At 42.5% G+C, this 14,762-nt stretch overlaps 1 protein-coding gene across 2 annotated transcripts in view; it reads left to right on the forward strand.

Moving 5' to 3' along the window:
* Nucleotides 1-14,561, forward strand: part of VPS39 (VPS39 subunit of HOPS complex) — a 65,502-nt gene extending 50,941 nt beyond the window's left edge. For both annotated transcript variants that reach the window (XM_044665110.1, XM_044665111.1), the window contains 12 exons: nucleotides 685-826; nucleotides 968-1,054; nucleotides 1,376-1,449; nucleotides 2,634-2,732; nucleotides 3,841-3,958; nucleotides 4,688-4,816; nucleotides 6,676-6,778; nucleotides 8,070-8,115; nucleotides 9,573-9,722; nucleotides 9,890-10,024; nucleotides 10,305-10,396; nucleotides 12,502-14,561. In XM_044665110.1, coding sequence (XP_044521045.1) covers nucleotides 685-826; nucleotides 968-1,054; nucleotides 1,376-1,449; nucleotides 2,634-2,732; nucleotides 3,841-3,958; nucleotides 4,688-4,816; nucleotides 6,676-6,778; nucleotides 8,070-8,115; nucleotides 9,573-9,722; nucleotides 9,890-10,024; nucleotides 10,305-10,396; nucleotides 12,502-12,577 — 1,251 coding nt within the window. In that variant the 3' untranslated portion in view covers nucleotides 12,578-14,561. The remainder of the gene's footprint in view (nucleotides 1-684; nucleotides 827-967; nucleotides 1,055-1,375; nucleotides 1,450-2,633; nucleotides 2,733-3,840; nucleotides 3,959-4,687; nucleotides 4,817-6,675; nucleotides 6,779-8,069; nucleotides 8,116-9,572; nucleotides 9,723-9,889; nucleotides 10,025-10,304; nucleotides 10,397-12,501) is intronic.
* The last annotated feature ends 201 nt before the right edge of the window (nucleotides 14,562-14,762 follow it).

Raw genomic sequence — 14,762 nt, forward strand, 5'->3', positions numbered from 1 at the left:
CCCCTGAAATGTTCTATCCGGCTGCCCAACATTATTCCTATCTGACGAATACAACCAGTAGGATACAATACAGTGAAACTTCAAAAGAGTTGCTTTAGAAACAGACTGACAGATGAGCATTTCCTTTCCTTTGGCCCCCTCTTTAAAAAGTTTGCCCATCACTGCTCTGGAAGCTTGGCTAGAAGGAAGGCCTTGGTCTGGGAGGCAATGCCCTGTTGGACTCACCTGCCTGTCATCAGCAGTTAGTCAGTGGTTAGTGTTGGTTATGGCAAGGATTTGAGGTCCATTTCCCCTTCAATGCTGACTGTGGAGGCCAAGCTGAAAGCAAGCTTGGATGGTCTGGGGGATACTAGTACACTCAGGGCTTCTAGGCTTAGGGTCCTGGGTTCTCCATTATGGTCTGAGGAGAAGTGGTAGCTGTGACTTGTTTGGCTCATATCACTCTTTGTCCCTTTCTTGGGGCATCTTGCTGCTTCAGCTGCATAGATTTGCTTGCCTTGATAAGACAACTTTGCCCCTAAGGCTGATGTTTCTCTGAATCTTAAGCTGTGCCCTAGGGGCTTTCTGCTGTTTCTGTAATATTCTAGTACTGGCCTGATATTGCCTGGACCTGGGGATCAGGGAGAGAGGGAGGGAGGCAATCCTCAGGGGAAAGTCTGATTCCAAAGTGCACTCCTTCTGTAGACAAACGTGGCCTTGGTGGCTCCATTGCTGCGCCTGGAGAACAATCATTGTCACATTGAAGAAAGCGAGCATGTGTTGAAGAAGGCTCATAAGTACAGTGAGCTCATCATTCTTTATGAGAAGAAGGGACTTCATGAGAAAGGTGATGCCAATAGATTCTCAGGATTTGTCTGCCAGGGCCTCTTGAGCCTCTGCAGGGTACATGGGTGTGGGTGCCATAGTAGCCTGCTCTCTGAGGAGTAGAACTGGCTCCTAACAACATTTTGGGGGGTTTTCTTATAAGCTTTGCAGGTGCTGGTGGACCAATCTAAGAAAGCCAACTCCCCCTTGAAAGGCCATGAGAGAACAGTGCAGTATCTTCAGCATCTAGGTAAGCATCCCCTCTGGGGCAAAGAGACTGAGGAGAAGAACAGGGGACTGGCTTATTAAGGGTTCCTCATTTTAGCCAGTTTCTGACTCTTGGCTGTCTTGTTTTTCTGCTCTGGGAGCCCTTACCTTGTGGCCTCTGATGGGATGGTGCTGGTGTCTGCTCCTTGGTGGGACTTGGAGTTGGTGCCCCAGGTGTATGCAGGGAGCCAGTAATAGGGCTCTTGTCTTCTTTTTAGCTTTTAGAACAAGGCACAACTAATGTTTCAGCACATCTAGGCTGTGGCACCCTGCTTCTTGTGAGACTTTATGTTTTTTGTTCTAGGCACAGAGAACTTACATTTGGTATTTTCTTACTCTATCTGGGTGCTGAGAGATTTCCCAGAAGATGGACTGAAAGTAAGTCATTGTATCTGGCCTCTCTTGTCACATTCTAGCCCTGTAATAGAACTGTCACCATCCCGTGTGCTTTATGATTTTGTATGTATTTTATATGCACTTATATGTATGTATTTGTACATGGACTTACAAGAGAATATAAGCTCCTGAGGACAGGGAATGTTTTTTTCTCTGTGTCCCAAGCACTAGGCACTGTGCTGAGACAGAATCATGATTCAGTAAATGCTTGTAGGTTGGTTGCTTGATGGATTGGCAGTGGAGCAGCTAGGACCCAGTGGATAGAGAGCAGGCCTATAGATGAGAGGTCCTGGGTTCAAATTTGGCTGTAGATATTTCCTAGCTGTGTGAACGTGGGCAAGTCACTTTAACCCCCCTTGCCTAGCCCTTACCACTCTTGTCTAGGAACCAATATACAGTATTGATTTAAAGATGGAAGGAAGGGTTAAAAAGAAACGTTAGGTAAGGGGAACATTTGTGGCCCTTCTTTGCAAAGCTCACTCATGTTCTTCAGGGTTATCTCTGGCTATGAAGGTTGTGTTCATCCTTGCTTGTTCAAACTGAGAAAGGCAGGAATCAGAGCCATTTATTTTTTACTTTTTAACTTAGGTTTTGCATGGCCTAGATTGCAGTTCTTAAATTGGGCTTATTATACCTGGCCTGGAGACATTGAAGCCCTTTACTGTTCCCTGACGTAGAGACAGTGAGCAGACCTGGCCTCTGGTGACATTAATTTTAAAGTCCTGTATCCCAATGACAAATTGTTCTTTTGAGGCTCCACTTGGTATCATGGTAGGTCCCCAGGAAGGGGGGTTAAGTCATCACAAAGAACATGAGGAGGACTCCAGCACATATGATGGTAGGAAGAAGCGCATCAGGGCTGACTGGAGAGGCATGAGAAGGGCTTCAAACTCCTGCTCTGTTACACTGACTGTGTAGATGTGGAGGAGAGGAGAGGAAAGGAAAAGAGGGGAGGAGAGGGGAGGAGATGGGATAAGACTCTTTGGGCCTCAGTTTCTCAACTGTGACAATGCAACAAGATGATGAGTGGGAGTCGTGACTTCTAGAAGAACTACCCACATCTTGCATTCTATGGCTCTTCCACCTATCTACATGCCTGACATCTTCCTTGGGCCATAGAGGTGCTGCATTGGCTTTGCTGATAGAAATGTATTTTGCTCTGATAGATATTTACTGAAGATCTCCCTGAGGTAGAGGCTCTGCCACGGGACCGGGTGCTGAACTTCTTAATAGAGAACTTTAAAGGCCTGGCTATTCCTTATTTGGTAAGATGCTGTTTGTTTCTAGTTCATTTAATAAACTTTACCATTAAACCATCCTGCAATGTAGATGTTCAGGTCATGGGGCAGATGAGATGGATATTTGTGGGCTTCAAGAATGGATAGGGGTAGGGGGCAGCCAAGTGGCTCAGTGGATTGAGAGCCAGGCCCAGAGATGGGAGGTCCTGTGTTCAAATGTGGCTTCAGACACTTCCTAGCTATGTGATCCTGAGCAAGTCACTTAAGCCCCATTGCTTAGCCCTTACCACTCTTCTGCCTTGGAAGCAATACTTAGTATCAATTCTAAGACAGAAAGTAAGGGTTTAAAAAAAAATGAGTAGACATGGAGCAGAACTAGGTGGCTCAGACACTTCCTAGTTGAGGGACCCATGGCAAATCACCTAGTTTACCTTAGTTATTACTAAGACAGAAAATAAGGGTTATTTAAAAAAAGAAGAAGAAAATAAAGAAAGGCTAGTAATATGAAAATCATTACTGATGCTCAAATGAATTAACAGTAAAAGTTATAAGAGAGCTACTACTTAGCAGATTAGTAGCTTGATTAAGCTTTACATGGAGTGAGATTTTTTTTTAAACCCTTACCTTAGGTTTTAGATACTAAGTATTGGTTCTAAAGGGAGGAGCTAGGGCAGTGGGAGTTAAGTGACTTGCCCAGGGTCACACAGCTAGAAAGTGTCTGAGGTCACATTTGAACCCAGGACTTCCCATCTCTAGGCCTGGCTTTATATTTACTTAGACACCTAGCCACCCCCAAGGGGTAAGATTATGCAGGGGTAGCTGGGTTAGATTGCAGGCAGTTAGGTGGAGCAGTGGATAGAGCCAGGCCTGGAGTCAGGAAGACTTGTGTTCACTTCCAGCCTTGGATACTTTAGTAGCTGTGTGACCATGGACAAGTCACTTAACTCTGTTTGCCTCAGTTTCTGCATCTGTAAAATGAGCTGGAGAAAGAAATAGAAAACCACTTTAATATTTTGCCAAGAAAACTCAAAATGGGGTCATGAAGAGTTGGACACTACTGAAATGACTGAAGAATAGCTGAGTTAAATTATCTGCATAGAAGATATATAAAGGCCAAATCTGTTTTTCATCCTAGGAACACATCATCCATACCTGGGAAGAAACAGGATCTGAGTTCCACAATTGCCTCATCCAGCTGTATTGTGAAAAGGTCCAAGGACTAATGAAGGAATACCTTAGCTCCTTCCCTATAGGTACTGATATCCTTAAAAAAGCCTAGTTGTCCCATGGGCTTGAAGAGAGCTCAGAATTTTCTGCTAGTGATCATAGGATGCTGGCACCCAAAACAAAACCTTATAGTTGAGCTGTGTAAAAGCAAGTCTTGGAGTCGGCGAGGTAGCTCAGTGGTTTGAGAGTCAAGCCTAGAGATGGGAGATCCTAGGTTCAAATGTGACCCCAGAAACTCCCTAGTTGTGTGACCCTGGGCCCCATTGCCTAGCCCTTACAGCTCTTCTGTCTTGAAACCAATACACAGAATTGACTCTTAAGATGGAAGGTAAGGGTTTAAAAAGCAAAGAAACAAACAAAAACGCTTTTCTGTGGGAAGAAAATTTTGAGAGGGAATCAGTTATCCAGCTCTGGAAGAGTCAGTGTTAGAAATCCTAGGTTGGCCATCTAGATAAATCATTTACATTCTCTGAGAGCCCCTCCAGGGAAATTATGGAATACCAAGGCCAGCCCACAGGATGACTGCAGTGGTAGGAAGAAACCTGACTTGTTAGCAGGCCTTCACTTGGTAGGCAAGACATCCTGTATTCTTGCCCTTACAGGCTAGGATTTAGGGATTTAAGGTCTTGTCCTTCCCAGCTAGGATTTAAGTCCTTCTTGTTCATTCTGAATATGACTTTGTTCTTTTTATCCCCTTGGATTATGATATTGTATCCTATGGACCATCTCTTGCATTGACCCTGGTTTTTCCATAGATAAAACTCCAGTCCCTGCTGGTGATGAAGAGGGGGAGCTGGGAGAATACCGGCGAAAGCTCCTCATGTTCCTGGAGATATCTAGCTGCTATGATCCAAGCCAGCTCATCTGTGATTTCCCTTTTGATGGTGAGTGTCTTCTGACTGGTGGCCACAGCCCCTAATGCAGTTTTCAGGTGCAGAGAAATCTTAATTTGCTTAAAGTTGCTCAGAATAATTAAGTAGTAGTCTTATTTAATTCATTTATTCAACAGATATATTTTCAAACCAGACTTGTTTTTAACTCCAATGTTTTCCCTGCCATACTACCTTGCCTTTCTCTTCTTTCTAGCATGAGCTCCCTTTTCTTCTCAGATCTTTACCTTAGATCCCTTCAGTGCTTTCTTTCATTCTCTCTCCTTTGCTATAGTGTCTCAGGAAAAAAAAAAAAAGATGGTTCTTTTTGTTAAGGTCAACCCCTCTATTTTTGCTCTTTCCCTCTTGTCTCCTCTGTGAGTTAGTCTCTTTGATCATGCTCTCTTTCTTTCTAATTTTCAATCTCTCTTTATTCACTGGCTCTTTCTCTTCTCCCTACAGATATGCCCAGGTATTCTCCCTCATCTTTAAAAAGCCCCATCACTTGGGAACAGTCAGGTGACTCAGTGGATAAAAAGCCAGGCCTAGAGACAGGAGGTCCTGGGCTCATATCTATCCTTGGACACTTCCTAGCTCTGTGACCCTGATCATGTCACCTAAACACCACTGCCTAGCCTTTACTACTCTTCTGCCTTGGAACTGATACTTAGTATTGTTTCTAAGATAGAAAAGGGTTTTTTTAAAAAAAACCTTTACTTGAGTCTGCTATCTCAAATTATAGTCTTTTATCTTTCTTCTGTTTCATAGGCAGACTACTAGAAAAAGCCATCTGCATTCATTGTCTTCATTTCCTTATGTCTCACTGACTTCTCAGCCTCCTGCAATTATGTTTCTGGTTCCACCACTCAACTGTTCTCTCTATGATTAACATCAATCTTTTAATTACTAAATACAATTCTTGGTCGTTATTCTTGACCTCTTTGCAGCTTCTCACACTATTGACTGCTCCTTTCTTCTGGACATGGTGTTCCTTGTAATTTTTGTGATACTGTTCTCCTCTGATGTGGCTCTTCTCCTCCTCTTTCTTATCTGATTACTCTCCTTTTTTGGACCATCTTTTTATGTCCTGCCCAATTTCTCTGGAGGTATCTCAGAATTCTTTCTTGTGTTTTCTTTTTTCCCCTCTCCCTGATTTCATTACTTCCTCTGCTTTCACTTATCATCTCAATGCTGATGCCACCCAGTTGTATGTATCCAGCCTTCCTTTCTCTCCTCTAGTCCTGCATCACCAACTATTTGCCAGACACTTCTTTAGTGTTCAGGAAACATCTCAACCTCAGCTGGTTTAAAACATGATCTCTTCCCCCAGAAAACCTCTCCCTTTTCCTAACTTCCCTGAGGTTAGGGTAAGTACCACCATTATTTCAGTCACTAAGATTTATATCCATGGAGGCATTGAACCCAGGATCTCTTATTTTCTACTCTTAATTCTCTATCAACCTTCAGTGTTCAGTCATTTTCTAAACCTTGTCAGTTCTACCTCTACAAAATATTGTGTATCCATCCCTCTCCCTCCTTCTGTCCTCCCTGCCTCCCTTCCTCCCTTCCTCCCTTCCTCCCTTCCTCCCTTCCTTCCTTCCTTCCTTCCTTCCTTCCTTCCTTCCTTCCTTCCTTCCTTCCTTCATCAGTTCCAAGGCAGAATGAGGATATGGGCTAGGCAATTGGGGTTAAATGACTTGTCCAGGGTCATACGGCCAGGAAGTATTTGAAGTCACGTTTGAATGCAGGTTCTCCTTATTCCAGGGTTAGCACTCTGTCCACTGAGCCTCACACCCATACCTTTTACAATTCAGTTCCTTCAAGCTGACTTTCCAGTAGTGGTTAATTTTTTGTTTTTTTAAATTTTCTTGTAGGCCTCCTGGAGGAAAGAGCTCTCCTTTTGGGGCGAATGGGAAAACATGAACAAGCCCTCTTCATTTATGTCCACATCCTGAAGGATACAAGGATGGCTGAAGAGTAAGTGGCCTCTCTGGTCCTAATCCTACTTCTGATGAATTTCTAGATTTCGGTATATGTTCTGTTTAGAATCAGAAGAGTCCAAAATGATACCCAGAAGAATCCTACCAAGAAAAACTTAAGTTTAAGAGAAACTTAAAAGCAAGAACACAATCTGTCTGCAGCAACTGCAACACCTGTAGAGTGAAAACCATTTGCTTCTTATGATGGTGTCTTATTTCTAATAAGATCTCTTTAAGATTGCTCACTCAGCACATGATAAAGCTGTTAAGTGAATGGCAATGACTTTAATCTTTTAATTAGTCCATTAATCTTCGTCTGTCTTGCCTTTCCCACTTTTTTCCTTTTTCAAAACTACATTTATTTTTAACATTCTTTTTTTTAAATCATCTAATTAATTAAATTAGAATATTTTTCCATGATTACAATTCATGTTTTTTTCCTTCCCCCTCCTCCAGTCCCCCTTCTGGAGCCAATAAGCAATATACTGAGTTTTACAAGTATCATTGTTCAAAACCTATTTCTATATTATTAATATTCACAATAGAGTGATCATTTAAAAAAATTTTTATTTTTCATTTTTATTTTGAATATTTCCCCATAGTTACATGTTTCATATTCTTTCCCTTTCCTCCAAACCTCCCTAACCCCCCTTAGCTGAAGTGGAATTCCACTGGGTTTTACATGTATCATTGATACATGTAATAATTCCATATTGTTGATGGTTGGACTAGAGTTATTGTTTAGCGTCTATATCCCCAATAATATCCCCATCAGTTCAGGTGTTCAAGCAGTTGTTTTTCTTCTGTGTTTCTCCTCCTACAGTTCCTCCTCTAAATGTGGCTAGTTTTCTTTCTCATAAGTCCCTCAGACTTGTAGAGTGATCATTTTAAGTCAACATCCCCAATCATATCCCCATCTCGAACCATGTGATCAATCATATGTTTTTCTTCTGCATTTCTGCTCCCACAGTTCTTTCTCTGGATGTGAATAGCATTCTTTCTCATAAATTCCTTTGGATTGTTCTGAGTCATTGCATTGCTGCTAGTACAGAAGTCCATTACATTCGATTTTACCACAGTGTATCAGTCTCTATGTACAATGTTCTCCTGGTTCTGCTTCTTTCACTCTGCAGCAATTCCTGGAGGTCTTTCCAGTTCACATGGAATTCCTCCAGTTCTTTATTCCTTTGAGCACAATAATATTCCTTCACCATCAGATACCACATTTTGTTCAGCCATTCCCTAGTCGATCCTTTTCCCACTTTTGACTCTCCATGTTTCCTTTCTAGGTACTGCCATAAACACTATGACCGAAACAAAGATGGCAACAAAGATGTAAGTAGTGGCCCTGCTCCTAGTTGTCTTGTGGTTATTTAATGTGATCAGTTATGTGGCTGATGGCTCTTTAGTTTGGTTATAGGTCACTCTTAATCAGAATGAATTGCTAAGATATTATGTATCTTTGTGTTTGCTTGTGTTATTTGGCTTGAAATACTTGTGGTTTCTAAGTGGATCAGATATCATAACTAGCCATGGTTAAAAGTGAATCTCTGGGGGACAGTTAGGTAGCACAGTGGATAGAGCACCAGGCCTGAAGTCGGGAGCATTTAGGTTCATATTTGGCTGCTAATTCCTCCTAACTTGTGACCCTGAGCAAGTCACTCAACCCCATTTTCCACAGCCTTGCCATTCTTCTGCCTTAGAGTTGTTACTAAAAGAGAAGGTAAGGGTTTTTAAAAAGAGAGAGAATGTCTGCCTCCACCTTTCTTTGTATCCCTAGCACTTAGTACGATGTTCGGCATATAGTAGGTGTTAAATAATTCTTGTTGACTTGATTTATCCTCTAGATTTAGGTGGATATTATTTTTTAGAAGTAGGCTCATAGAATTATAGAGTTAAGGACAATCTTTAGAAATCATCTAATCCAACTTCTTCAGTTTATCAGTGAGGAACTGAGAGCCACAGAGGTTAAGTGACATATGCCAGTCACAGGAGCAAAATGGGAGCCTGAGGCTACTGGCTCCCAGGCAGTTGCTCTTCTCAGCCTTACATTTTGGTACAGTTATATTTCAGAACCTGTTTTACGAGGGACAGCTAGGTGATTCAGTGAATATAAATTAAAAAAACCCCAACAATTCCATTTTACAACTGGTATCACTACATTGTACTGGATCACCTTTGGGCTTTAGGTCTCACCTACCAAGGCCTCAGCTTTTTTTTTTTTTTTAACCCTTATCTTCTGTTTTAGAATTGTTACCAAGTATTGATTCTCTCTAAGTTTGACTCTGTCCACTGTGCTACCTAGTTTTCCGAAGGCCTCAGCTTTCAGATCCCATCCCTTCCTTCCCTCCCTACCCCCAACATGAAGGAAAAAGCTTTACTAAATGACTTAGTTTTTTCCCCTCTTTCTCCTGGGGAGGAAAGCAAACTTTAGCTTTTTATTTACCTTTATTTCCAATTTAATTTCATATACATTTTAAAGAGATTAAAAATGAATAACTTTAAGACTAGCTATGTGCCACTGACTAAGAATATCCCTTAAACTCTCTTGTGCCTTAGTTTCCTCATCTCTAAAGTGAGGAGATTGGACACCATGGCTTCTAAGGTCTTTTCCAACTGTAAATCTGTGATCCTGAATGCTAGCTGACAGCTGCTGCCTATAGACTTTCTTCTTTATGCTGTGCTTTTATTCAACATTACTCTTTTTCAGCCAGTATTTGGGGATTCTTTGAAGGTCACCAGTACTGGTACCAATTGAGTAGTATTATTTTGATTGGATTTGTATGAAACAGGTGTATCTGTCGCTGCTTCGGATGTATCTGTCTCCACCTAGTGTTCACTGCCTGGGGCCAATCAAGATGGAGCTGCTGGAACCCCAAGCTAATCTCCAGGCTGCCCTACAGGTCCTCGAATTACACCACAGTAAACTGGACACCACCAAGGTCAGAGGCTTTTCTCACTATCTCTAGTAGGTGTAATCTCTTTGAATTGAGGGGAAGTAATATTTAGGCTGGATCATGGACACTAGTTTGGCTATTTGAAAAGGTTTCTATATCCCTCAGTCTTCCACTGGCTCACCATGCCCTTATTTGCCTTTCTCTGCCTGTAGGCCATCAATCTTCTTCCAGCCAACACTCAGATTAATGAGATACGCATCTTTCTGGAAAAGGTCCTGGAGGAAAATGCTCAAAAGAAACGTTACAATCAAATCCTCAAAAACCTTCTTCAGGCCGAGTTCCTAAGGGTACAGACTTACTTCTGCAGATCAGAATTCTCCTTCATTTCTCCACCTAAGTCCGGGTCCTGATCTCTTTCTGTGAAGTCACATGACAGAGCACTTAGCCTTGTGCTTTACACACGTCATGTTCCCAACTCCGTTAGTGAAAGAAGTTGGTGAAGGCTGGGGTCAGAGTCGGGGTGTGGGGGAACAGGGATGGAGTCAATATGCCTTTCTGCCCTTCTCTCTCTTGGGAATAGCTGGGTGGGGTTCGGATACCATTGAATCTTGCTCATTCTCCCACCAGGTCCAAGAGGAGCGCATTTTCCACCAGCAGGTAAAGTGTATCATCACTGAAGAGAAATTGTGTATGGTGTGTAAGAAGAAGATAGGGAACAGGTGAGCTTTGCAGACAGGCCCAGCCTGACCATAGTCTCTTCAGGTTCTCTTCTAGTAACAGACAGCCTTGCTCTGCACCCAGACCTGAGACTTGCTGTGTGGTGGGAGGACAGTGTTTGCCCACCAGTAGGGCAAAGGATGTTCAGGGAAGCAGGGAGAAAGGATGGGTATTGAAATGCCCCCATTGTTTCTGAAGCAACTGATCAGGGATAAAGCAACACAGAACCTGCATTTTAAAAAATCCTTCTGATTTTTCTTAATGTATTTTGTTCATCATCCATGAATGAAGGCAGACAGAGACTGAATCTTTTCTAGACTTGGCCAGTGCAAGAATTTGTTTTGCTTGAATACATATGTTTGTAACAAGTTTTAAGGGAGGAAAATGAAAAGGAGAGAATGTGGACCTAAAAAGAAAAGAGAATCTAATTTCTAAAAAAGGTCTGCTTCTTATGGAAAGATTGGAGAGGAAGGGCCAAGTTCAGGACCAGTGATGTATGGGGGATGGATCTCTTTGTTTTCTGAAAGGTGGGCACAGTTGCCACTGCCACTCCCTATTGTTTGAAGCCAGTTGAACTTGACCTTTGGGTTAGTTCTTGCCTTGATTCTAAGACAGAAGGCAAGGCTTAAAAAAAAGAAATAGGCCTGTGTTATGCAAACAAAAGAGAATTAAACACCTAGTTGGTAACTGACCTGGATACTTTGATTTGATTTTAGCCTAAATTAACAAAATAAAGTGTCCAAAGCAGTTGGGTCATTCTTTGGGCATTGAAACTTTGTGGTCAAAATCATGCCATATAAGAAATAATTGAGGGGGGTGCAGCTGGGTAGCTCAGTGGATTGAGAGTCAGGCCTAGAGACAGGGGGTCTTAGGTTCAAATCCAACCTCAGACACTTCCCAGCTGTGTGACCCTGGGCAAGTCATTTAACCCCCATTGCCCACCCTTACCACTCTTCCACCAAGGATACACAGAAGTTAAGAGTTTTAAAAAAAGAAAGGAAGGAAGGAAGGAAGGAAGGAAGGAAGGAAGGAAGGAAGGAAGAAAGGAAGGGAGGGAGGGAGGGAGGGAGGGAGGGAGGGATTGATTAGACTTGTTCCCTTCAGCCCTTCAGGACAAAACCAGGATTCAGTGCCAGAGACAAGGATGATAACTTAGCCTAAAGAAAAACTCAGGGACAGCTAGGGGGCTCAATGGATGGAAAGCCAGGCTTGGAGATGGGAGATCCTAATCTAGCCTTATACATTGCCTAACTGTGTGACCTTGGGCAAGTCACTTAACCCAAATTGCTAAGCCCTTACCCCTCAAAAGCAGAAGGTAAGGATTTAAAAAGAAAAGAAAAAGAAAAACTCAAGCTACAGTTCTGCCCAGAAATAGGATGGACTGTCTCAGAAGATGCCCTGTGTGACCCTGGGCAAGTCATTTAACCCCCATTGCCTAGCCCTTACTGCTCTTCTGCCTTAGAACCAATACACAAGATTAATTCTAAGATGAAAGGTGGGGTTTAAACAAAAAGAAGAGATTGAGTCTGCCATTACTGTAGGACTTCAATTTAGATGACTCTGCAAAGCCAGTATTGTATGGCTTCTTTTGGGTAGAGGGACTGGATGACCTAAAACTCTTCAGAGTCTTGACACCTCAGAAAAACCTGTCTTCAGATACTTTGAGAGGACAAGCCTGCAGCTTGTCCTGATGAGCACTAAACTGCTGACACTAAACAAGCCTTGCCACATGGGCCTTCTCATTCCTGTGCCTGCCTTGGAGCTTGCACTGGAAATATTTATATAGTAGATAACCGTCTATTTGACATTATAGGAAACTCTGAGGAAGTTATGACTCTCTTTTACTGCCAGCCTCAGAAGAAGTCACTACATTTTTTCTTGGTCTGTACCCATCAGGCTGAAGCAGATAGACATAGTTTTTCTTTTCCTTCTGGTCAGATACATGGATGGCAACTTGTCAGTCCTGGGAGGCAGGACTGTTTGTTTTAGGCTGACCAGAACTGTGTCTGTGCTGGTTTGAGGGCAGGAAGCTTTTCCTAGAAAAACAGGGGGTGCTTCTTTTCTGGGGACCAGCCTCAATCTCATTCTATTCCCTTTCCCCCTACAGCGCATTTGCCAGATACCCCAATGGAGTGGTTGTACACTACTTTTGTTCCAAAGAGGTCAATCCAACTGACACCTGAGTCTTATCTATGCTATGAGGTCAGTGGACTACAATTCCTGCGTTTCCCAGAAGAATGGAAGGAGTGGAAGCTCCTTAGGAAAAGAGAATACTTCTAAGAGGAGTCTTCTCATTTGGACACTGCTCGGTACCTTACAACCTGGAGCGTCTCTGGACTAACTCTACTGACAACCCCAACAATGTTGGCTTTTTAAGAGGAAGAAAATGACTTGTATGGTTAAGTTGCTGGCAACTTTAAGGAATCTCTTTGATACTTAGGATGTGAAGTAGATGCATCCTCTGGTGTTTGCATTATTACACACTAAGAAAACTTGTTTGGAGCATTTGTAACTGAATGGGAATTTTTCCATTAAGAACCTTTTTTGCAAAGGCAAGTGCATGTCTTCACAAAGACTTAGAGGCCACACTAACTGGACAGTCCAGTGAGAAGAGAAAATTCTACAAGCTGCACCATTTGTGTAGATGGAACAGCTAACTTTCTATTTAAGGATGTGTTGTTTTTTTTCCTCTCTCTAGTATTGGAACTAGACACTCCCAAGACATTTCCCTCTTGACTTCCTCCCCTTTATCTTTGTCTCCTTTCACTTTTATTTTGTCACTTTTTCCTTCTTACTCTCTTCCACAGTTTCCGAGGCCAGGAATGACAGGTATTTGGCACTATATAATGTTTGACATGTATGGGATTAATTCTCCCAAATTTTTGTATCAGCTCTACAAGTGTTAGGAGAATGTGGGTGAGAAATGTAAATATGTCCTTTATGCACTGCACAATCAATCACTCCTCCCATTGGGAATGGGAGACCTGGAGGGCATCAATACCTTTCTAGGAAAGGAATCCTACATCTACCCCACTTTTCAGTGGAGAATGTGGGTCCTGCCAAGTTATGACATCAGAAAGATTGGACCAGCATCTGAGCTGTTGATGTGAGAGCATCCTTACAGACCCTGGCAGTGTTGGCTCCTCCCAGCTCATTCACCAGCAGCAAAGTTAAAGTTGGTTTAATATTAGCAGATAATGCTACACTTTGTTTCAAGCACCTCCTCTCCCTGCTGTTGGCTAGTTCATGCTTGCACACCATGCAGAGTATGTCTGGTTCCCAGTCCGCCAATTCATTTTGAGGGAACTGGTGGATTGAGTTGCAATTTGTGGGTGGTTGGGTCTCTGAGACATTAAGAGAAATAATCCAGTTAAGAGCTATAGTAGAGAGAGCTCTAGGACATTTCACTGTGGCATTTGGCATCTCTTTTTGTGGGCAGTCAGGATTGCCTTCAAGCTTGTGGGGTCTATAGACTATTGCCAAGGGAGACTAGTAATAGCCTGAAGGAGTCCCAGTCCTCTATGGACCCATGTGTACTCTCTGAAGACATATTTGCCCCCAGATCAGCTATAACATTTTGGCTCACTATTGAGAACAGTGATGGAGACAACTGGAAATAAGTTCGAGAGAATGAAGAGTCTTTGGGAAAGCTGTGAAGCAAGCAGACAGGAAGAGACTGGACTAGTTATCAATTCTCCCATATATACATAGCAGAAGAGTACTAGCACCAAGCCGACAAGCAGGTAGCTTGGACCTGGGTAAAAGGGCTCTCCTCAGCTTTCCTGCCTTTGAAGCCCTCCTGGAGGTATAGCTCATGCTTCATTGACCTAACACTTGTCTCTGGTTTCATTGATTGTGAGCCAGATTTGTTCAAAGCAATAGAATTAAAGAGTATGTCTGGTCTTACATGTAGCAAGCTGCTGCTTTGTCAGCTCCATCTCTCTTCCTTTAGCCTCTACTCTTTGGGTCGTACCCCTATCTAGTACCTCCTTTTGGCAGAAGTTTGCCCAAAATGAGGTTTCGCCTACCATGTTTGTCTTAGTTGGGTGTGAAACTGTCACAGCTACTAAGTGAGGTGTGGGAAAGGCACTGGGGAATCAGCTTTATGGGATGAGCTGGTGACAATGATGATCTCTTGTTCCCTTCAATAATGATAATAAAATTTAACGAACCTTTCTATCTCTAGTTTTTTTTTCCCCTTGTGGATTTTAATTGAAAAACTAAATGCAAAAGATGTTTGATGCTCACATATTTCTTGGAGTAAGAGGAAAGCCAAGAATCCTGGTAGAGTGAAGTGTGGACCGTACCTTGTCTATAGTGTTTCAGCTCCTTTGGGTTACTCAACTTTAGTTCTCACTTCCATTCTAT

The sequence above is a fragment of the Gracilinanus agilis genome, chromosome 2 (genome assembly GCF_016433145.1).
Source record: "Gracilinanus agilis isolate LMUSP501 chromosome 2, AgileGrace, whole genome shotgun sequence".
Lineage (NCBI taxonomy): Eukaryota > Metazoa > Chordata > Mammalia > Didelphimorphia > Didelphidae > Gracilinanus > Gracilinanus agilis.